General features: G+C 34.5%; 2 protein-coding genes across 2 annotated transcripts in view; both read left to right on the top strand.

The window, feature by feature from the left end:
• The first annotated feature begins 5283 nt into the window (after positions 1-5283).
• Positions 5284-24114, top strand: part of LOC311169849 (olfactory receptor 5H2-like) — a 42944-nt gene continuing 24113 nt past the window's right edge. The window contains exon 1 of the mRNA XM_084232098.1: positions 5284-6529. Coding sequence (XP_084088224.1) covers positions 5620-6529 — 910 coding nt within the window. The 5' untranslated portion in view covers positions 5284-5619. The remainder of the gene's footprint in view (positions 6530-24114) is intronic.
• Positions 13611-14534, top strand: LOC311169989 (olfactory receptor 5AC1; the record flags this gene model as incomplete). The annotated part of the gene is made up of 1 exon (XM_084232297.1): positions 13611-14534. One exon carries the CDS (start codon positions 13611-13613, stop codon positions 14532-14534), a length of 924 nt encoding a protein of 307 aa, XP_084088423.1.

The raw sequence follows: 24114 nt of genomic DNA on the forward strand, positions 1-24114 counted from the left end.
ATCAGAAGCATGAACAAGAATATTATGAACAATACACTAAAGAAGAGGAAGAAAAGGTCAGAACCTGTATAAGTGTTGAAGAATTGACACTAGTTCATAAAGGACTTTTTTAAACTTAGAAATTTAGGTATAATTCTATATTTCATAACTTTGTATTCCACATGTATCAATAAATTACAACATCAGTATTTGTCTTTCTCCTTCTGATATTTAGCTTAGTGTAATCTCTTCCAATTCCATCCATGTTGTTGCAAATGACAATAGTTTATCTTTTTTGATAGCTGAGTAATACAGTATTCCATTATGTATACACACCACATCTTCCTGATCCACTCATCCATATTTTGCACATAGTTATTTCCAAAGTTTGGTTAGTGTAAATAGTGCTGCAGTGAACACAGGAGGGCATGTTTCCCTTCAGAATTGTGTTTTTGCATTCTTTGAATAGATATCCAGACACTATTTGTAATATTATTTGTTTTCTTTTTATTGAATTGTATGAGTTCTCTCTAGAACTAGGACTGATCTTGAACATCAGTCTCTTGAAGGTTAATCAAAGACAGTTAGGCAAGTACATATTCGAAAGGAGATCCTGGAACAAAAAGAGTTCTTCACCAAAGAGACTGAAAATATTAAAGAAACATGGAAAAGAAGGTTTATAATTTAAACATATTTTATACCTCTCAGTGGTTTTACATTATTGCCAAATATGAAAGGTCAGCTATATTTCTTGACAAGTTTCATCACACATGTAGATATAGCTAAATGATGGCATGTATGTGTACATTTATATATATTTAATTTATTTTTGGTAGTTTAAAGTTTGAAAAAAATTGTTTTAAAATTTGTATTGTAAAATATAAATTGAAATAATTTTCCAAGAGGACTATTGAATAGTTGTGGGCAAAAAAAAAATCCTTAGCAGTGTATTCCTACTAGGGAATATTAGCTTCAAATTTAGGACTTTGTAACTACAGATATTCATGAAAAGATATGTAACCAAGGGAAAGAAACCCACATGTTCTTCAAACAAATGATACCAAAATGCACAATATTAAATTTAAAAGTTCATGAATAATTCTGTATACCAGTGACATAATTTTATCTTAAAATATATGTGTTAACAACAAGACAATAGATCCTAATGTCTCAGCATAGTCAGTTAAACTATGTGCACATCACCAGAAACATAATTATAGATTTGACTGTCCCAGCACAGGAAAATCTTAAACCAGAGACTCAGGAATTGCCTACTCAGCACCACATGGGCAAAAATAACCCTTACAGAGTAACCTTGAAATAACCAATCAAATTTTTGCTTAGTAGAACTTCCTTATTCCCTTCTTTCTGTCTATAAAAGTGTTTCATTTGCACAAGTCCTCCAATCTCAATTTCCTTTCTGTCTGCTGTATTGGTTGCTACCTTATTTAAACCTCTTTTTGGTCAAAAAATCTTTTAGAGTATTTAATATGCCTCAGTTTATCTTGTAACAATATACATTATATATGTATATATAGCTACATGTATGTGTAAAAAGTTAACTATATCAGTGTTTACTAAGATTACAATTCATTTTTCCTTATGCTCTCTACATTTTAATATTTTTCTATAATTAGTCCCTTATTCTCAGAAATTAAAAAAAAAACAAAGCTTTAAGAGTAATAGTTACCATACGTATGTTAGAAAAGATTTGCTGATTAGTCAATAATGCCCAGTAGACATATCACCTACAGGGAATCTTTGGGTGGCATTGAGGGAGTTTCAATATTATCTTCACAAACAGGTTGGAGGATGGGAGGATATAAGTATCTTTCCCTCCAAACTGCTTTTGCAAATAAAAATAGTATGAGACAAATAATTGTCTTTGACATTTTTATCCTTCTATCTTAAGACATCTTCATGAAAATTTATATTTTATGACACCTCTGCATCTTGTATGAATTGGGTGAGAATTCAGTGCTCTATTTTAATTATTCTTTGCATGAAAAGAGACAGAACATATCCTTTGAGTTTCGTATAGGTTGTCAAATACTTAAAAAAATTTTCAGGTTATTTATCTACCAGATGAACAGAAGCAATCTCAAAGTGAATAGCTAAATAAGTTCAATACCTCTGAACCCTTATGGATACAAAGTTAAAATCTGTAGAATGAAATGAACTGATGCTATTATAGAACTCTGTGTTTGAGGACTATGCTATGCTACCTAATGGAAAGCAAAGGGGAGTCACAGTCTATTCATAGCCTGTAGGCTGGAATATTGCTTGTAAAACACAATGTGTTACACTGGAAACCTTAAAATATGAATTCTAAGTGACTTTGGCTGTCACTTAGTAATTTAGAGGTAGACCTACGACTCAAATCTTCTGAAATTTTGTTATATTTTTGTTAGCATTTTCTTTGCCAGAATAAAAGGTTACTGATTTAATCTGTTTAATATTTTGTGTCATTAAAACTAAGAATCTTTCTGGCTTTACTTAACTCTGAAAACTCAGAATCAGGAAGATTTTTCAACAGTTAAGAAATCTACAGCTATGTTGATTTTAAGGGCATTGTATGACTTCTGCTTCAACCTAGTTCTTATTTAGATAGTGCTTGAATGAACTTGCAGGAAAAAAAGAGTCAACCCATCTGCAGAGAGCCACACCTCATTATTGAATTTTAGGGAGAGGGTAAAATGTTAGTGATTTGACAGCTGTGTGCTTACTCAGGCATTACTGCCAATGTCACCAGCCTCTTTGCTCATGCTTTTTAATGCCTAATATAAATCTCAAACAAATTTTCTTTTCACATTTCTATGAAAAAAGAGTACTGTTTTCCTCAAACTAGCCTGCATTTAAGGGGAAAAACTCTAGGTGCCTTTCTATATTCAATACTCCAATTCTTCAATATATTTTTAGAGTTCAAAGATTATTCTCATAAGGACCGGTTTCTCACAAACCCTATTGTCCATGAATTTTCCATCATCTGCCTTTTTTATTACCAAGTGGGTAATTATGAACTTGGAGAGTGTGGTCTTCAGCTAGGTCTGTACAAAATCAGTAGCTAGGTTGTAGGAGTAAAGAAAAATCCTTACAATCATTTTGGAATTTTGCCTCTGAAATATTAAAAGACATTCCCAGTTAACTGTATGATAATTACCTACATTTGGCATGCCTAACATGGCTCTTAGATTTATCCCCAATATGCAGTAAACTGGATAGTTTGTTTCTTCTGTAATTTTAAAAAAAGGGGATTATTTTAGTATCATGGTGTCATGGCAGAATTTGGATTCTATGTGTGACTGACATAAGAATGACATTGCTTCAATTTAGGAAGTACTAAATAAATATTTGTGATTGAATGAATGTATTTCCATATGAGAGTTTATTGAGAAAATAAAAAAGAAATTATAAGAACTTTGCAGTAGATTGCAGAAAATTTTTTTTTGAAAAAAATATTGTTATTTATTAAACCCTTTAATTAGTGATAACAATAACTTTAAGTTGCACAATAAAAATGTTTTAACAGGGATTCACATTCACTATTTGATTAGATATTTATATTATTAATATTGATAATAGCTATCTTTGTTCAAATATTTACTGCTGTGGCCAGATCTGAACCCATAATTATGGCATAACCTCTTCCTTAGAAGGCAGTGTACCACTTTCTTCAGGGTCATGATGCTGGGTACCTACTGCTTCACAAAATGTTTCTGTTCCTCCTGAGGAAGTTAATGATATCAATGCCTGAAGAGCATCCGTGTCCAATTTTGATTAATAACACCAGAGAGAGTAACTGCACCAGAAATATCATAGTTTTGAGATTGACTGTCTGTAGACTCCCTTGCACCCAACCCAACATGAGAATGAAGAAATTCTCCCCACAAAAGCACCAGGGATAGAAAAGAATAGTAACATCAAAAGACAAATAAGTCTACTTTCAGATGTGAAAGTCCCATGGAAAAGCCTCTCTTTATTCAACTATTAATTTATTAATAGAGAAATTTGGGTAAACAGGAACATGTTGATTAATTGCACTCATATTTTTCTTCCTAATTGATATTTCTTTTCTCAAACTTTTAAGGCATGTCACCTAAGAAACATAAGTTTTGTTTCTTAAACTTCTTTAAACATTTCCTTTCCAGTATAAACCTCAACTAATTTTACAGCTGCTTTAAAAGAACTTGGGGCAAGCAAACAAAATCCACTAACTTTCCACTTGCTCCTAATGGCTTATAATATAGTGTAATGGTATTGTATCCATGTTCTTTCGTTTTCTCTTTTTTTTTTTTATAAATTTTATTGTTATATTCCCCATACAATTGCAGCCCCCCCCATTCTGACCCCAATCCCTCCCCTCCCGCCCCCGCCCCCCTAAAAGTGTCTCTGGTTCATAGTTTTTTGTTGATTTTGATTTTCACTTTCTTATAGTTATTCATTTTCCTGGTCCCTTATTTAAGTTTTCTAGATTCCTGCTATGAGTGAGACCATCCGGTATTTTTCTTTTTCTTTTTGGCTTATTTCGCTGAGCATGATCCCTTCCAGCACCATCCATGTTGCTGCAAATTGCATGTGTTTATCTTTTTTGAATGCTGAGTAATATTCCATGGTATATATGTACCACATCTTCTTGATCCAGTCATCTATTTTTGGGCATTTGGGTTGTTTCCAAAGCTTAGCTATTGTAAACAGTGCTGCTATAAACATAGGTGTGCAGGTGTTCTTTGGAATTGATGTTTCAGATTGCAGAAAATTTAATGAAGTCACTATTATGAATTTTGGGTGGCTTGGCAACAATGTAGTCAAGTAACAATGGTAATGGAGAGAACTGCAGTAATAGGATCTCACTTAATGTCTTATTATTCAACTGATTAATGTCTAAGAGTAAGGAATATACATATATTTAATACCAACGAGGGAGGTAATTTTTGTTCAATAGAATATTACAGTATTCCTGAGAAAGTGTCTAGCTTTAAAAAGTTTTAAAATAAAATGTATTATGTATTTCTAGTCTTAAATCTGTAACATTTTATATTAATTCATTCAATTTTAATGTATTTATGAAAGACAAGTAATTGGACCAAGTCAATTGATGTCTGCAACCCTCTCATTAATCCTTCAAGTAATTACTTATTTTTAGATTAAATCCTTTTTTTAAGAGTTATTTATTTATGCATACAAGAACTGGGGTATAGGCCAGAGTTGTGGGGGGTGAGAGAACTCACCAGAGACAGAGCGGAGAACAGAACAGGCAGATCGACCAAAACACACTGCTGAGGGGAGCAGCAGGCGAGGCAGGAAAGATCTACTGTGCCATGTGGGTAGCTCCCTGGCTGGAAATCGAACTCGTGCTGCAGTGGCTGCAGACAGCTTCATAGGCTGTGTCTTAACCCTGTGCACCACCAGGGAGGCCCCAGATTAAATCCTTTTAAAAGAAGCTTTAATTTTTAAAATTATTTATAATATACTCATTTTTTGGTGTATTTTTTTTAAAGGAACACTGTACTACCATATTTCTTGAGGAAAGGTCTCTGTAATAGAGAAATATTTCATTGCAACCCTATACCAGCTCTATGATCCTTATTTCATTTTTCTTTACCTCTTCTCTCATGGCAGTGATCACCCCAAGTGAATACAATGGAAGCAAACAAGACACAGGTGACTCAGTTTGTTCTCACAGGACTCACAGATCGTCCTGGGCTGCAGGTCCCTCTGTTCCTGGTGTTCTTGGCCATCTACCTCATCACCATGGTGGGCAACCTTGGACTGATTCTTCTCATCTGGAAGGACCCCCAACTTCACACCCCCATGTACTTCTTCCTTGGAGGTTTAGCCTTTGCAGATGCTTGTACTTCATCCTCTGTGACCCCCAGAATGCTTGTCAACCTCTTAGACAAGAGTCGAATGATATCCCTCTTTGAGTGCATGGCCCAATATTACTTTTTTGGTTCCACTGCCACCACAGAATGTTTTCTCTTGGTAGTCATGGCCTATGACCGTTATGTAGCCATATGTAACCCCTTGCTTTATCCAGTGGTGATGTCCAACAGACTCTGCATCTGGTTGATAAGTATATCATATGTAATAGGTTTTCTGCATCTCACAATTCACATAGGATTACTATTTAGATTAACCTTCTGCAGGTCTAACATAATACATCATTTCTACTGTGAAATCTTGCCACTATATACAATTTCTTGCACCGATCCATCTATTAATGCATTGGTGGTTTTTATTTTCTCAACATTTATACAAGCTTTTACTTTTATGACCATCATAGTTTCCTATACTCGTGTCCTCTTTGCCATCCTGAAAAAGAAGTCTGAAAAGGGCAGGAGCAAAGCCTTCTCCACATGCAGTGCCCATCTGCTATCTGTTCTCTTATTCTATGGTACTCTTTTCTTCATGTATGTGCTTCCTGGGTCTGGACCAGATCAATATCAAGATAAAATGTATTCACTGTTCTATACAATTATAATTCCCCTGTTAAATCCTTTTATTTACAGTCTGCGAAACAAGGAAGTTTTAGGGGCACTGAGAAAAGTGATAAAGAAATAAATATTTTTTTGGAAAACTCCCATTTTCTTTTCTATTTAAATAAAACACAATATCTGATTTGGGTTTTTTTCACATAGTGGGGTCATAAATTGCTATTTAAATGAATGAATAAAAAAACTCAGACTAGATATTGTCTTAAGTTATTGAAATCATCAAAATAATTAATTAAGAAAAGACTACACTTAGTATTTTTCTGTTGTGGTTGTTATTTTAAATTCATCCTCAAGGGTGAACGTGAAGTGAAATTCTCAAATTTCTAAATTTTTGAAAAATGAATAAATTGTATTTTTACTTATATACACCTCAAATATTTTTACGGTTAAATTTTAGATCACTTATTAATTTCAAATTTTTATTTCTTGAAATAATATTTCATTATAACTTTACACAAGTTTCAGGTGTGCATCTTTGAGAATCTATGTGTATATCCTACACTAATTTCACCACTAAAAGTCCAATTCTCTTCTTTATCATAGCTTTGTTCCTTCTTCCCAATTTATCCACCCTATCCCGTTCATTCTGGTAATCATGAATAGGTCTTATAATCCAACAGTTTTTGTTTTATTTAGTGCATCTGTTTATTTTCTCTATATAACAGATGAGTGAAGTCATATGGTGTTTGTCTTTCTCTGTGTGGCTTATTTCAATCCTGTCATTTGCAGCAACACAGATGGACCTAGGGAATTATGCTTAATTATACTCTTTTCAAGAGAAGAGAGACTCAAACCAAGCAAATCCTCTGTATAAAGGTTTATATTTGTTTTATTTTAGTTCTTTCATTTTGTTTAGTTTCTTTATATACCACAGATGAGTGAAATCATATGATGTTTGTCTTTTTCCATCAGATTGATTTCATTAAGTGTAATAACCTCTGGGGTTATCCATGTTGTTACAAGTAGTAGGATTTTATTTTATTTACTCTAGAGTTGAGAAGTATTCCATTTCTTTTATTTTATATATTTTTACATCATTTTTCATTTTTGTATAATGTATGCATTTTCATCTTAATTATAGTCCCTGTAAAATTCCCACCACCCTAATTTTGATCCTACTCCCTTCTACCCCTCTGTAGAGTGTCTCTGGTTTATAGTTGCCTGTTGAGTTTAATTTTCACTTTATTATAATTAGTCTTTTTCCTGATCCCTTATTTGGATCTTGTAAATTCCTGCTATGAGTGAGACCATCCGGTATTTTTCTTTTTCTTCTGGCTTATTTTGCTGAGCATAATCCCTTCCAGCTCCATCCATGTTGCTGCAAATGGCATGAGTTTCTCTTTTTTAAGTTCAAGTTTTATTGATTTTTATGATATATTTTCTTTTATTGAGGTAACAAATAGCAACTGGTGTCACTTATATAATGGAATGTAGGGAAACAAAACAGTCAGATAAAAATCAAACCAAAAACAAACCCTAGAGATCTGACTACAGATTTGAAGTAACCAGAGTGGGGAGGAGGGAGAGAGAGCAAAGTGGAGAGGGGGTCCAATTGTCTATGGTCAAGGATTTTGGTGTGTTGGTGTTGGATGTGCTGTATTATATACATCACCATATGCAGTGTTGTATTACATTCTTAAGAGTTGACTTTCTAATTTATCTCCTCTCTTTGGTATGTCTTTCACCAAAGATATTCCAGGTTTGGTGAATATAACTCTGCTTGTGTTTTATGCCAATGACTAGAGTGTCTTAAACTTGCTACTCTGTTAGGAGGAGGAGAAAAGATGGCAGATAAAATGGTAGGGAAAGAATTATACATATAAGTTTTAGTTTACCCTCATAAAAGAATGGGGTTTATAATTGCGAGGTAGATAAAATAGATATAAGGTGATATATCTTCAATTGCTGTTGTAACAAATTACCACAAATTTAGTGGCTCAAAACATAAATATATCACATTACAGATCTGTAGTTCAGAAATGAGACATAAATTGTACAGAACTAGTGTCAATGTGTCAGCAGGGCTGAATTCCCTAAATTCTTTTCCATCAAATCTGGAAAGAAATTGCTTCCTTTTCTTTTCCATCTTTTATAGGCTACCCACATTCTTTAGTTCATGGGCCCCTTCTTCCATCTTCAAAGCCAGCACTGTGGCATCTCTCTGTGCCTATCTTTTATAGTCACCTCTTTCTTTGCCTTTGACTCTTCTTTCTCCCTCTTCCATTTTCAGAACCCTCATGGTTACATTGGTATCACCCTGACCTAATTGAGGATAATCTCCTTATTTTAAGATCAGATAAAGACTAGCAACTATAATTCAATCTGCAGTATTAATTCCCCATTTCCATGTAACCTAACATATACACAGGTTCACACTCAGGGGGTGAGGGGGGCATTATGTTGCCTATAACAGGTAGTTTTACAAAATAGGGACTTTTGCCTGGATTTCAATTTAGTGCACTAGAAAGGATTCATTTCTAGCTCTGTTCCCTTTTTATGGCTACATCAATATACACTTCATCTTGCATAGTGTGTGGACCAGAGTCTTGAAGTTTAGTTTTAGAAGTTACTTCTCTCACTATATTTTCATGGCATGGGTCCAGAAATTCCTGGAGTCTGAGCATATACAGGAGACCTACTCTGCTAAGAATGAGGTAAACGCAGAGGATGGGCAAGAGCACGACGATGGAAAGTATAATAATGATTCAAAAGCAGTACTAGATCATCTCTGCTGAAAGAGGCCGAGAGGACACCCAGACTCTGTTACATTCAAGAAAGACCAGAACATGACTTCCAATAAGAATATACTTTGACCTCAAAATCTGGTAAAACGACCCATTCAAGCATATTAACAGGATATTGGAATAGAATAGTTTTTCAATTAGGAGCATGTGCTTTATATTTGTTGATGAAGGAGAACTACACTTCCATTATATCGATCCACTAAGATATGGAGAATTATTTGCAAGTTCAGTTAGTGTTACTGTAAACAATATTCATATAAATTGTAAAAAAAATACCCCCTCAACTTGCACAGTTAATTAGTGGGTCTATTTCTCAATATAGAGATTTGGACAACTAGGTTTAAGGATTTTTGCAGGTTTTTTTTTTTTTTTTTTTTTACAAAAAGAAATCATTTATAAATTGTAAGTGCAGAGTGTTTGTGTTTGGGATGGTGGTGAAATGGTATACAATTTATAAAAATCAGTGTAGTGGCAGTGTGGAAAATATATTGGATCACTGTATTAGGTTATTAAATAAACTTAGGCAAAGATGAATATATATTGGACTTCAGGGCTAAGTGTAGAACTAGAGATTTGGATTTAAGGTATCTTTAGCAGATAAAAACCATGAAATTAAGGGAGGAGTTTAGAGTCCTTGATGTGTCTCTGGATTATGGTTTGCATAAAAGCTTGTTATTAACTAAGCCAGGGTCCACTAGAAAAATAGCAGATTTATAGGAGCAATGGGTCCAATTGGACATGTTGGTTCTAAGGTAAATTTTGGTGTTTCCAAATGTGTAAGTTAAGTAGGTAGTTGGGTAGTGCATCATTAAGAGAAATAAGAGGGGCCTACTCTGGTGGCGCAGCGGTTGAGCGCTGGGCTGCGAAGCTGCCCTCAGGCTCTGCAGCGCTGGTTAGATCCCTGGCCACGGGCCAGGGTCCCACATGGCACGCAGACCTCTCCTGCTGCCCGCTGCTCCCCCCAGCAGTGTACTTCGTCAGTCTGGCTGTTCTGTTCCCCACTGTGGCTCTGGTGAATTCTCTCACCCTCCCCCGCTTCTGACTGTACCCAGTGCTTGTATAAATAAATAAATAAAACTTAAAAAAAAAAAAAGAGAAATAAGAGGAAAGAAAATAAGTTTATTCTAAACTCCATCCAGTGATAATTTGTAAACTCACACCTGCAATGAACGCTGAGGACACAATATGTCATTTTAATTATTATAACTAGCTGTGTAGGGATGATTAGATAATTAGCTCACAATGCCCAGTAGAAAAACTGTGACTTTATCCTACTGGGGAACCTTTGAAAGCATTAAGGGAATTTCAAATTTTTTTAAAGAATGGGGCTACAAATAAGAAGGAAAAAAAGCCATCTCCCTCTGTTTGGCATTCCCAAAGAAAACCAATGTACAAGTAATACTACTTCATTTCTGTACTTTTTACTTTATTTCAAGAAAACGAGCACATTTCCAGTTACCCAGAGTATTACAGAAACCGGATGAGAATCCAGAGGTTTTATAATTTTTATTATGGTACTTTGTAATTTATTTGCATGGTAAAATATCTAAGTAAGAAATTGAAATCCTAGATAGGATTTTTTTCTTTCTAAACTCAGCAACCAAAATCTGGACAGACAGAAGGAAATGTCTGTCTTAACATGTATTTTTCAAAGTTTTAAAATAATTAACTGAGTAAGAGAATGAAATCTAGAAAAATTGAATAGTGATAAGAATTATTAAACATTCATAGTTTATATTATGATGTGAAGTTTTTATAATTAAAACAGAATTTCTGAAGTTCAAATCTAACTTATTTCTAATTGTTTAGAATGCGAGATTTTTAATTTAAATTTATGGCCGAGTACATTCTTTAATAGTGGCAAAAACATAAGAGTAATGGCTAAAGTTACTCAAGATAACTTTAAAAGACTCCTAATATTATCTACCATATAACCCTTGAGAAAATTTCAGAAAGCTTACTTATTATTGGCTAAATATATACTATAGGAAATAAAACTATGAAGGGATAGTAATAACTGGTTATTTGAGGTTATAAAGAAAGTTGGAACAGGGCAAAAAATCTCTTAAGATTCTCAGTTTTCAGTTAATGTTTTCGCCTGTTTCCATGTACTAGAGCTCCCTATGGGTATAAATTTCAAAATAAAAATTCTAAAACTCTTCTACAATTATTTTTAGTGAAGCTAGAATATTTAGGTCATGGACCTCCTTTAAGTTAAACATTGATTCTTAGAAAACAAGCCTTTATTCATATTTTTAAAGTAGACAAACCCAAATTTTCTAATATGTTCTCATAATACATTTTTTTGTTCTATAAGTATGAAGAACTCCTTTTTGGAGTTCATTCAGAGACTATAAATGATGAAAAAAATCAATGTCTTCATGCAAACACTGAATGTTTTATTTACAACAGTGATAAAGCAAAATATGAAGATAAATGTAATAAGGAAATATTGCACTTATATAAAACTTCTAAAAAATTATTACTCTATTTGAATTCACACCTTAAACAATTATAGGTATTTCTGGGATTTAAGAAAAGATCACATGTACTCTATATAATAAAATGTTTGCTCCCAATGATGACATCCAATATAATACATTAATTTCCCTGAAGGCTATTTCTGCACTGAACTGACAATTATGCACAAAACTTTAGAGATGATTATATCCTAATTTTATGTTGGAATTTACAGTGTCAAAACATCTAAAAAGGGCGATAGGATTTCATTGTTCTCTGTGTTTTCTCATTATTTACATGATGGAATGATTCTTTTATTTCTATCTTTAAATCAACTGCATAATTTTAAGTGAAAGGGACCATAACATATGTGCTGATATTCTTTTCAACTCTGATTTTGACTTATCCCTCTTCCCCGCTCCACTACTTATTTCATTTCTACCATTATTCCCATTCCATAAAATAGTGTTATAAACTTAGTCTCTATCATCCACATTTTTCTGTTAAAGAAAGATTTAAAACTTCATTGCTTGTTTTACAATAATGAGATATTATTTATACTTCTCTATCTTACTCTTCTCTGATAAATATAAGTTGTGAAGATTCCCAATTCAAGTGAAAGAGCTTGTTTTTTGTGACTGAATTATATTTATAATACAAATATACTGTGATTTATTTAACTATCTCAGTGTTTATGCATCTGGTCTTGGTCACCTTGACAATAATGTATTGGACATTCTTGCGATATTTATCTTTTTGTAGCATGCTTTTATTTCTATGGTAGATAGGAAAGAGAATAGCAGATAAAAGGGTATGTGTATATTTATTAATTAAACGAGATCATACAAATTGCTATTCAAAGGGTTGCTGCAATTCATATTTCCACAAGTGACATGAGAGTGTGTCACACCTCAGTCACAGAGTATTTTTATTCATTTTCATTTCCGCCAGTCTAATATATGAGAAAGAAGCATTCTCCTCTCTCTCTCTCTCTCTCTCTCTCTCTCTCTCTCTCTCTCTCTCCCTCTCTCTCGTATCTGTAACTGAAGTAATTTGGGTATCATTTTTTTTATTGCTCAGTTTTACTTGTTCATCAGTAAACATGCTTGTTTATATTCTTTATTAATTCTTCTTACAGACTGTTTTACTTACTGTTTCTTATTTTTTGTGACATAACAAAATTTATTTTGTCTTACCTATTTTCATTATTTAAAAACTATATAGACATGGTAATCTGTATTTCCGAACTATTATACACTCTTAACTCTGTTACACACTCTTTTGCTATGCATTAAAATTATACAGCTTATACTTTCTTCCCTTGGATAAATATTTCTCTAACCCTAATGTTACATTTTCTCCTAAATTTTTTAGAGGCTGTCCATGGTATGAGGCAGCAGACTAACCTTATTTAATTCCAGATAGCCACATTTCAGCACAATTCATGAAATTAATCAGCCTTTTCCTATTGAATTACCATATTTGTCTTATACCACATTCCCATATATATTGAAATCTATTTCTAAGCTCTCTCATCTTTTGTCCTTTTGTCAATTTTTATGCCACTATCTTTATGTTTGATTTGAGAAAGGAGCATTCTTTACCTTTCAATATCTGCTAAGGTACTCAACTTTTTGTTATTTAGACTTTTATTGGATAAATTAGGAAATTATTTTATATATAAGAAGATGAAGATGAGCATATACAGTTCAAAAAAATCCTATTAGATTGAAAAGGTTTTGCATTAAATTTGTTATTTTAAAACTCCATTTACGAAAAATTTTGAATGTTTATAAGAGTAGACAAAGGCAATGTTAAGAGCCGCTAACTGAAAAGCATCCTTCAGAAATATGCTAGTCATACAAAAAAAAATCCAGTGTTTTGATTTTCTGGTGACTGTTTCCCTTCTTATTCTTTCATTGACCAGGCTGGTATGGCAGAAGAAAATAAGACACAAGTAACTGAATTTGTTCTCACAGGACTTACAGATAGTCCAGAGCTCCATGTGCCCCTGTTCCTGGTGTTCCTGGTCATTTACCTCATCACCATGGTGGGCAACCTTGTACTGATTTATCTCATCTGGAAGGACCCCCATCTTCACACCCCCATGTACTTATTCCTTGGCAGTTTAGCCCTTGCAGATGCTTGTTCGTCCTCCTCTGTGACTCCCAAGATGCTTATGAATTTTCTATCTAAGAATCATATGATATCTCTCTATGACTGTATGGCCCAGTTTTATTTTTTTGGATCCAGTGCAACCACAGAATGTTTCCTCTTGGTGGTGATGGCCTATGATCGCTACGTAGCCATATGTAATCCTTTGCTTTATCCAGTGGTAATGTCCCATAAACTTTGTACTCAGTTTATAGGTGTCTCATATTTCATTGGTTTTTTACATTCAGCGATTCATGTGGGTATGTTATTTAGATTAACTTTCTGCAAGTCCAATGTAATACATTACTTCTATTGTGAAATTTTACAACTGTTCAAAATTTCTTGCACAGATCCTACACTTAATACACTTTTGGTTTTTATCTTTTCGGCTTTTATTCAAGTCTTAACATTTATGACCATCATGATCTCTTACACCTGTGTTCTCTTTGCCATCCTGAAAAAGAAGTCTGAAAAGGGCAGAAGCAAAGCCTTCTCCACTTGCAGTGCCCATCTGCTCTCTGTTTCCTTATTCTACGGCACTCTCTTCTTCATGTATGTGCGTCCTGGTTCAGGTCCTGCTAAAGATCACGACAAAATGTATTCTTTATTTTACACAATAATAATACCTTTGCTAAATCCTTTTATTTACAGCCTGAGGAACAAAGAGGTTATAGGTGCCTTGAGAAGAATAATGAAGAAATAAATAGTTGCCATATAGTTCCCAAACTGTTTCTTCTTTACTTTCTGCTGATAAAGAAAACCCCAAATCCCATGGATTAGTCATAGCTTTGACATTTTTCCCAGAAGGCTCATGGTCAGAGTGGTCCCTGAGATCTTGGCAAAGAATCCAGCTTCCTGTTAGGGTTATCTGGATATGGGTCTGGTGTAAATTTGGTAACATCATCCAAATTTGGTAACATCATCTAAGTCATTTGGAAACACTGTGCAGAGCATTTTGCTTTTGCAAATTCATTATTTTTCCAGGAACTTCCAAAATTCTAGGTAGTAATTGATAATTTTACTGAGAAATAGCTATAACTGAGGCTAGACATTCATTTAGGACTAGACATTCATTTTATGAATGAGTACAACCTACCACTGTGGAGTTACAAGTCAATAAGGCATTGTAGAGCTCTGTGATACCAGTAACTTTGGCAGATTGATGAAAATAAAATTCTGCTTCTTGTCAGAATATATTCCTGAGAAGAAATGTATTCTTTAATGACAAAAAATAGTCATAAAAAGTGAAATGTCCTAAAAAATGGTCAGTCTTTAGAAAAAAAATGGAAGCTGGCATGAATTAAAGAAGGAACATCAAAATTAGCAGCTCATATTTCTAACTGCGCATACTATTTTTATCAAGGATAGTGCATGTAGATTGAAATTCAATAATTTATACATTTAGGAATATTTGAGTGTAATAAAAAGCAATTTCAGAGTTCATCCTTTTGCTTGCTTTACTATGCCTATCAATGTTAGTAGGAGCTGTGTGGGCAGAGGCAGAGAGCCTGGATCAGAGACAAAAACCTGTTTTAGTATATAAAGATATGGGTGAAATTTTGTGGCAATGAATTCACTACCACTAATTAATTTCCCATTCATGGATGTGATCATTTAACATATATTCAAATATTTTAATATTTTATTTTATGTAATTCTTACATCATTTTTCATTTTTGCACAATGTATGCATTTTCATTTAGGTTATATTCCTCATACAATTGCACCTCCCTTTATTTTAACCCTAATTCCTCCTCTCCCCACCCCCCATAGTGTGTCTCTGGTTTATAGTTGCTTGTTGATTTTGATTTTTACTTTGTATTAATTAGTCTTTTTCCTGGTCCCTTATTTAGGTTTTCTAAATTCCTGCTATGAGTGAGACCATGGATGGAGCTAGAAGGGATCATGCTCAGCGAAATAAGTCAGAAAGAAAAAGAAAAATACCAGATGGTCTCACTCTTATTCAAATTTATTTTAGAATTATTGTATATAGATGGATGACTAAATTCCTTTCTTAAAAACAATGTGTAGAGCTCTCTCCTCCCACCCCCAGCATATTCACATACGAAAACTATTATACAGAATGAGAACTAAAGTTAAGTTGTTGAAGAATGAAAACATACCTGTTTTCCAGTATTTTAAAAAATACTTTGGTCAAGTGAATAGGTCCAACAGATATGCTAAAAGTATTATCTGCAAATTTAGGCATATAATAAATCTATTTTATAATAAATTTACTTATCATGTAAAGATATTAGAAAAAGTCAACGTGTTTGTTTGAAAGATTAATTCCAATTGGCCAACAATAATAAATTTTCTTTAAAAATATCCTACATGACCAAATTTATTTGTATCTTATTTATTTGCTTTTGAAAACTATCCTATACATGTAAGTGATTTTCAATCATTTCAGAGTCTTTGCAAATCATTTTGCAAATACTGTGAACTAAATCTGTTTTGTTAATATTTTAATTTTTTTTGAGTTAAACCCTTTATCGATAATTCACAACTGGTCTTTTTAAAGTAATCCCTTAGGTAGTTCTTGTTATTTATGTAAATGCAAATTCATTTATTTTTTTTTAATTTTATATATTTTTTACATCATTTTTCATTTTTTGCACAATGTATGCATGTTCATCTTGGTTATAGTCCCCATAAAATTCCCACCCCCCCTTGTTTTGTTCCTACTCCCTCTCTGCCCCCCATAGTGTCTCTGGTTTATAGTTGCTTGTTGATTTTGATTTTTACTTTATTATAATTAGTCTTAATACATGTGGTACAACATAGTTTATTTGGAGTATATTCAAAGATGTGTTATGATTTTTACTACCTTTATAGTTGCACAGGGATTATAAAATTATATAGGATTATTTTCAGTAAATCCAGGCTATTATCTATCACATTGAAAAAAAAGTCTTAAGAATTGAACTCTAGGGCCTCCCTGGTGGCGCAGGCGGTGGAGTGCAGCGCTGTGAAGCTGTCCACAGCCTCGGCAGTGCCGGTTCGATCCGTGCTGGCCGCGGAGCAATCCACATGGCCAGCAGACCTCTCCTGTCCCAGCCGCTGCTCCCCTCAGCAGTGTATTACCTCAGCGTGCCTGTGCTGTTCCCCACTCTGTCTCTGGTGAATCCTCTCAACCTCCCGCGCAATCTGGCCTGAAACCGGGTTCTTGTATAAATAAAATAAATCTTTTAAAAAAAAAGTAAATTAAAATAAAAAAAAAAGAATTGAACTGTAGTCTTTTTCTGAAGTTTGAGGGTGTCTGGAGGAATTAACATTTAGACAATCTTGCGAAGTCAACACAAGATATATAATAACTTAGGATAAATTAGATTCTTGTTGGAATTAGTATAAACTGACTGTCAATCCAAAATGTTATAAAGCATGTTGTATGTCAAGGGTTTTTATTGTATAGACTATATTTTATGGGAAACAGCTGCACTTAAAAAAAGGTCTTGAAGTGAACTTCTGTCTGGGTGCTATGTGATAAGCAAGTTACTTAACCTGTGATATCCTAGACCCTATAACTTCTCTGTGCTCAGTGATCAGTACTTACTTCAGTCTGAATTCAGTAACTGAGACTCTGGAGGCTGCACCTGGGTATCCAAGGCCTCTGTAATGCTGCTGCTATGCCAGCTGCTGCTTTACCTGTTTAGTATTCTTGCTTAAAATTTACCGAACTCAGATAATTAACTTGGGTAAATAGACACAGGATAAGCCTACTGCACTTTCTGATTGATTGTCTTTATACACTTGAAATCTACTATAATGACCTTATAAAATAGCCCTCATGCAGAAGGATGGGTAGGGAGGATCTTTTGAGACTTTGGTGGTTTCACAGGTGCATGTTAATCTTTGGTTTCAGATAGTGAATTTTTTAAGGCAAATTATGGCGGGCAAATTTTATCAATGGAATTTAAATTATATAGCTTTAAACATCTGGAATTTAGCAAAATGGGTTAATGAACAAAGGGAGATGGAAAGTGACTAGAAACATCGCTTGTTACTAATAACAGAGAAAACATTAATAAGCAAAAAAAATATGGATATTCTATCAGGGGAACACAAAGAAATAAACTCACTTAGAAGAAATGTGGAAAATTTATAAACTAGAAGATGAGTCAAGATATTTTGTGCAGGGCCTCCCCGGGGGCGCAGTGATTGAGCGCTGGGTTGCAAAGCTGCCCGCGGCCTCTGCGGCGCCAGTTCGATCCCCAGCCGCTCCCGGGCCACCAGAGGAGGGTCCCACATGGCGCGCAGACCTCTCCTGCAGCCCGCTGCTGCCCTCAGCAGTGTACTTCGGTCCTTCTGCCTGCTCTGCTCCCCGTTCTGGCTCTGGTGAATTCTCTCACCCTCCCACGCTTCTGACTGTACCCAGTGCTTGTATAAACAAACAAACAAACAAACAAACAAACAAATAAATAAATAAAACATGCCTCTATTAAAAAAAAAACATATTTTGTGCAGACCTTTCTGATAATACCTAATCAACACCATACTCACTATCTAAGAGGTAGGAAGGCAAGGCCAGGTAACCATATAAATGAGAGGATACTGTTAAATAATAGTGAAAAAAATAGACACACTAAAACTATAACACACACTAGGATCCGTAATATCCTTTCCCACATCATTCACAATTACTTGAAACTTTTATAGATGTTGAGAACAAGCATTCAACTGATGTGTAATTTTTCCAAAGATAAATTTACATTTTCCTATGGTCACTCCATTTCCCTCGGTATTACATGAATTAGGGAGTTTAAGAAAATTTTCCCAAAGAATCTTTTTAATTTAGTTCCTTAAGTGAACCAATGAATCCTTTATTTCAGCATCAACATAGAAATCATCATACCAAGCTTCTTTTCTGATCATAGAGGTATAGAACTAGAAATCAGTCAAAAGAGGAAATTGTGGAAACCATAAATAAGTGGTAACTAAACAACAATATAATAACTATTGGGCCAGTGAAGAGATCATATGAGAATTCAAAAAATATCTGAAGAGAAATGAAAATAAATTCATGACTTCTCAAAATTTAAGGGATGCTACAAAAAAGGTTTTAAGAAGTAAGTTTATTAGCAATACTTGCCTACCATAAAAAAAAAATCCCAAGTAAAAATGAAATTTACAACTGAAGAAAAATGAAAGCAAAAAATCATTAGAAAAAAACAATAAATATTAGAGGAGAAATAAATAAAACAGGTATCAAAAACTTAATTCCAAAGATCAAGGAAACCAAGAGATAATTCTTTAAAATGATAAGCAAAATAGACAATAAATAAATAAATAAATAAATAAATAAATAAATAAATAAATAAATAAGACCTCCCTGGTGGCACAGGGGTTAAAGTCAGTGCTATCAGGCTATCACCAGCCATTGCAGCATGAGTTCCATCCCTGGCCAGGGAGCTAACCCACATGGTGCCACAGACCTCTCCTGTCTCTCCCACTGCTCCTCTTAGCAGTGTATTTCAGTAAATCCACCTGTTCTGTTACCCACTTTGTCTCTGGTGAATCCTTTCACTTCCCATACCGCTGGCTTACACCCCAGTTCTTGTATGCATACATAAAAATAAATCTTTAAAAAAAAATATTTGCCATACTCACAAAGAAGATAGTGGTGAACTAAATGTACTATAAACAAATAATGACTTGTAATGATGCACATATGAAACTTATATAATGCTATAATGCATTGTTACCTTAATAAAAAAAATTTAAGTAAATGATTCCAGGAATGTTGGAGCAAGTGCTTTTATGAGTTAGTTAATCTCTGAAGAGTCAAAGTTAGTTAAATATGGAAGATGGGTAATTGAATGAGAAGAGGGAAACACCAGGAAAAGATCATTTGTTTCTTGACCTGAGGAGATACCGGCAAAGGGAATTTTTCATTCAACATAAAACTTGCTGGGTACTTTTGGAGACCCAGCATGAAGGTGACTATGTTTGCTAAAACACAGCCTGTGTTCAAGATCACTGCAACACTGGCCTTGAGAGTGATCATCTTTGCTATTATAGAAAAAAAAAAAAAAGACAGAACTTAACAAGGTACCAAGAGAATGGTAATCATGTGAAATAATGAGAAACCACCCAAGGGAAATTTGCAAAAGTTTGGTGACAGGAAATTAGGTAACAGTTCACTAAACAACTTTCCAATTCTCAAGTGAGGAGCAATGAGCATTATTAGTAGACATTTCCATCAGTTTCTAGATCATCTCCTCTAAATGAGCTCTAGGCTGATAATGAGAAACTCTGAGATTCAAATTTCAGGCATTAATTAATTAAACCCTTATTATTTTCAACCCTTATTAATCTTGACTCAAGTCTGGTCTTTCTCAGCTAGCAATTCTGATTTCCTTCTTCCTTCCTGAGTTCCATCAATGCCAGGATCTCTGGCTGTTTAAACTCAATTATGGTATGACAGGATGGCCTTATCGACTGGCTCTCAAAATATACTTGGAATGACCAATTTTCAATCTCCAATATGTACATATTGTTGAACCTTTATTGACTTCAGAAACTTTCTCATTCCTTTGACAAACCAGTGGGCTTTAGAAGTTACTTAAGGAAACAAACAAACAAAAAAAAACAAAACAGTTACTTTTCAGTTCAAGCATCTTACTTTATTTTTTTATTAAGGCAACATTGGTTTACAATATGTATATTATTTAGAGGTATAGAGGTGATCCACACCACATCCATCACCAAAACACTCATGGTTCACCACCATAGTCTATTGTGCCCCCATTCCACTCTATTCTCCTCCCCCTCTCTCCTCCTCTCATAGCCTCAATTCTACAGTCATATTTCTAGGGTTTGTTATTGGCTTGATTTTATCTGACCCTATGTTTTGTTTTTCTGTATTCCGCATTAAGTGAAACTATCCAGTATTTATTTCTACTTTGATTTATTTCACTTAGCATAATCTCCTCCAGTTCCATCCATGTCATCATAATGGCAAGAGTTTATATCATGTTTTCTTTTTCTTTATAACTGAGAAGTATTTCTTTGTGTATATATACCACATATTCCTAACCTACTCATCTGTCTTTGGACAATTAGGTTGTTTACAAAGTTTGGCTAGTGCAAATAGTGTTGAAGTAAACACAGGAGTGCACATACCCTTTGAATTTGTGTTTTTGTATTGTTCAGGTAGATACCTGGGAATAGAATTGCTGGAAATTTTGGTAGATATTTTTAATATTTTGATAAATCTCCATATTGTTTTCCATAGAGATCAGGCCAATATATAGAATATGAGGATTCCTATCTCTCTACATCTTTGCCAACAGTTGTTCTTTCTGGTTTTTTGATATGAGCCATTGCCACAGGTGTGAGGTGATATCTCATTGTCATTATGATCTGCATTTCCCAGAAGATGATGAGCATGTTTCCGTTGGCCATCATTATGTCTTCTTTGGAGAAGTGCCTTTATAACTCCTCTATCCATTTTTTGATTGGGTCATTTGTTTATTTTCTGTTGAGTTCTTTGCAGATCTTGGCTATCAGCTCCTTCTTGGATGTATGGTGTGCAAACAAATTCTCCCATTCAGTAGAGCGTCCTTCTGTTTTAGTGATAGTGTTTTAATTTAGTGTTTAAAAAGTTTCTTTCACTCTGCAGAAGATTTTTAGTTGATATAGTCCCAATTGTTTATATTCTCTTTTGTTTTTCTTGCTGTTGGAAATAAATCACAAAGATATCACTGAAGCCTATATCATGGAGTATTTTGCCCATGTTTTCTTCCATGTATTTTATGGCTTCAGGTCTTATATCCAGGTCACATCCATTTTGAGTTGATTTTTGTGTGTGGTATGAGACAGTAGTCTAGTTTCATTACTTTGCATTTGGCTTATGCTTTGGGAAGGGAGAAAGTGGACAAGGAAAAAGAAGGACAGTATATATAAAGGTCTAACTGTTGTAGAAGAAAGTAGGATGAAATAATCAAGAAAAAAAGAAGCATATGGATGGAGATAAGGTCAGCCATATTAACCCCTTTCCCCCCTGTTTTTCTTTCCAACAAGGTGCGAGCTAAAGGGGTAAAGGTCTTTTATCTAAAGGAAAGAGAAAGCCTTCAAATGGTTGTTGACAAAAAAAATTTACACAAGGGGCCTCCCTGGTGGCGCAGGCAGTTGAGCACCACACTGTGAAGCTGTCCATAGCCTGCAGTCGGATTTGATCCCTGCCAGCCGGTGAGAATCCCACATGGCGCAGCAGACCTCTCCTGCCGCCTTCTGCGCCCCTCAGCAGTGTATTTCATCAGTCTGCCTGTTCTGTTCCCCGCTCTGTCTCTGGTGAATCCTCTCACCCTCCCGCACATCCGGCCTGTACCCCGGTACTTGTATAAATAAATCTTTTTTTTTTTTAAAAAAAGAAAATTTACACAAAATTTGGTGTTCGGAAAGAACTCCATCCATTAAAAAAGCTGACATTAATTTCTGTTAAACAATCCTAAAATAGTCACTGACTGCTCATACAAAGTAAGATTAGTTTTTTCTGGAATGATTATTTCTTAGACCTTCTCAGATTACATATGTGGTAGGTGTTTCATTTAAGTGAGATAATTTTTCATTTTTTATTTATATTATAGTGTAGCTTAATTCATTGAGTGTCAGTTGAGTTCTTAAAATGTGCCTAGTAGCTACTCAGTTAATATGTTTCATGCATATATGATACATATTTATCATTTGTAATTATTTTATGTAACATTAGAAACCATCAATTTAAAGGAGATAATTACAAATGGTAAGAGTACATTCATCTAAGGTGAGTTGTTTTCACATTTTAGTATGCACATACTTAGAATTATTTGATTTGTCAAATTTTTGATAGGGTCAGAAGTTATATATTGTAACAAACATCTAAGTGATTATGATTTTCATGAGAAAATCAAGCTTTGAGAAATACTGTACTGAAAATTATTTAAGTAATGCTGAGGATAGCTTTTTTTAAAAGATTTATTTTTATTTTTATACAAGAGTTGGGGTACAGGCCAGAGGCATCGGGCAGTGAGAGGATTCACCACAGACAGAGCGGGAAACAGAACAGGCAGACGGACTGAAATACACTGCTGAGGGGAGCAGCGGGCACGAAAGGAGAGGTCTGCCATGCCATGTGGGATTCTCCCTGGCCAGCCGGGAATCAAACAGGTGCTACAGAGGCTGAGGACAGCTTCACAGCGCTGCGCTCAACCCACAGCGCCATCAGGGAGGCCCCAAGGATAACTTTAATAATGAAATTTTCTTCCTTAAATTATATTTAAATAATATTAATGCCATTTAAATTGATCCATTCATCAGTCTTCAGAATATAGGAAAGTAACTTGTGTGTATTCCATTTGTAGAAAAGACAGTATGCTGGAGTAGTATGAATAACAGATTTAATTTATAAAATCTCTTATTTTTCTGAGGTTCAGAAGATGGTGGGCATAAAAGTCTAAGATTTTGTAGAATACACTAGTCACAGCTAAGTCTTTATACACATAGATATAAGAAATAAAAGCAGCATTTGATATCAATTCGCTTGGGCAATTGCTTATTTTCTTTATGAGATATTAATTAAATGATAAATGTGAATGATAAAAAATCATCTTTCTTAGAGTGAGACTTATAGAATACTGTGAGAAAGGGTCAAATTAGCAGGGCAATCATTCAGAGTCACTGGAGATGACTGAAGGACTTAGAATAAATTAGGAAGCATTTATTTTTTTAAAAAATGTGGGACCTCCCTTGTGGCCTAGGGGTTGTCTCACCATTATCACTGCAACAGCCTGAGTTCAATACCCAGCCAGGGAGCTAACCCACATGATGTAGCACACCTCTCCTGCCTTGCCCACTGCTTCCCTTAGTGTATTTCAGTACATCTGCCTGTTCTGTTCTCTGCTCTGCCTCTGGTGAATCCTCTCATTCCCCCACCTCTGGCCTACATCCCAGTTCTTGTACACACACTAAAAAGAAGTATATATGAAATACATAACACTTATTATGCATCATTGTACATTAAAAAAGATCGTTGTAGCATTGGGATGTCATATCATTTGAGCTAGATATTGCATCCTATACTAGTCTCATGTGCAGAAGAACTATATCAGTAGGCTCAACAGCTGAATGGCAACTCCAATTTACCCTAGACCCCTGAAGTGAAAGAGCTTTTCTGAGTGTGTCTGGTAGTCAGGGTGTATTGTACTGAAAGCTTCAATCTCCCCCAGCAACATGCTCTAGAAGATTACATAGGGGCAGTGGTGGCAGCCAAATGGCAGCACCAGCTCTTTACTTCCCCTATT

The sequence above is a fragment of the Talpa europaea genome (assembly GCF_964194135.1).
Source record: "Talpa europaea genome assembly, chromosome: 4".
NCBI lineage: Eukaryota > Metazoa > Chordata > Mammalia > Eulipotyphla > Talpidae > Talpa > Talpa europaea.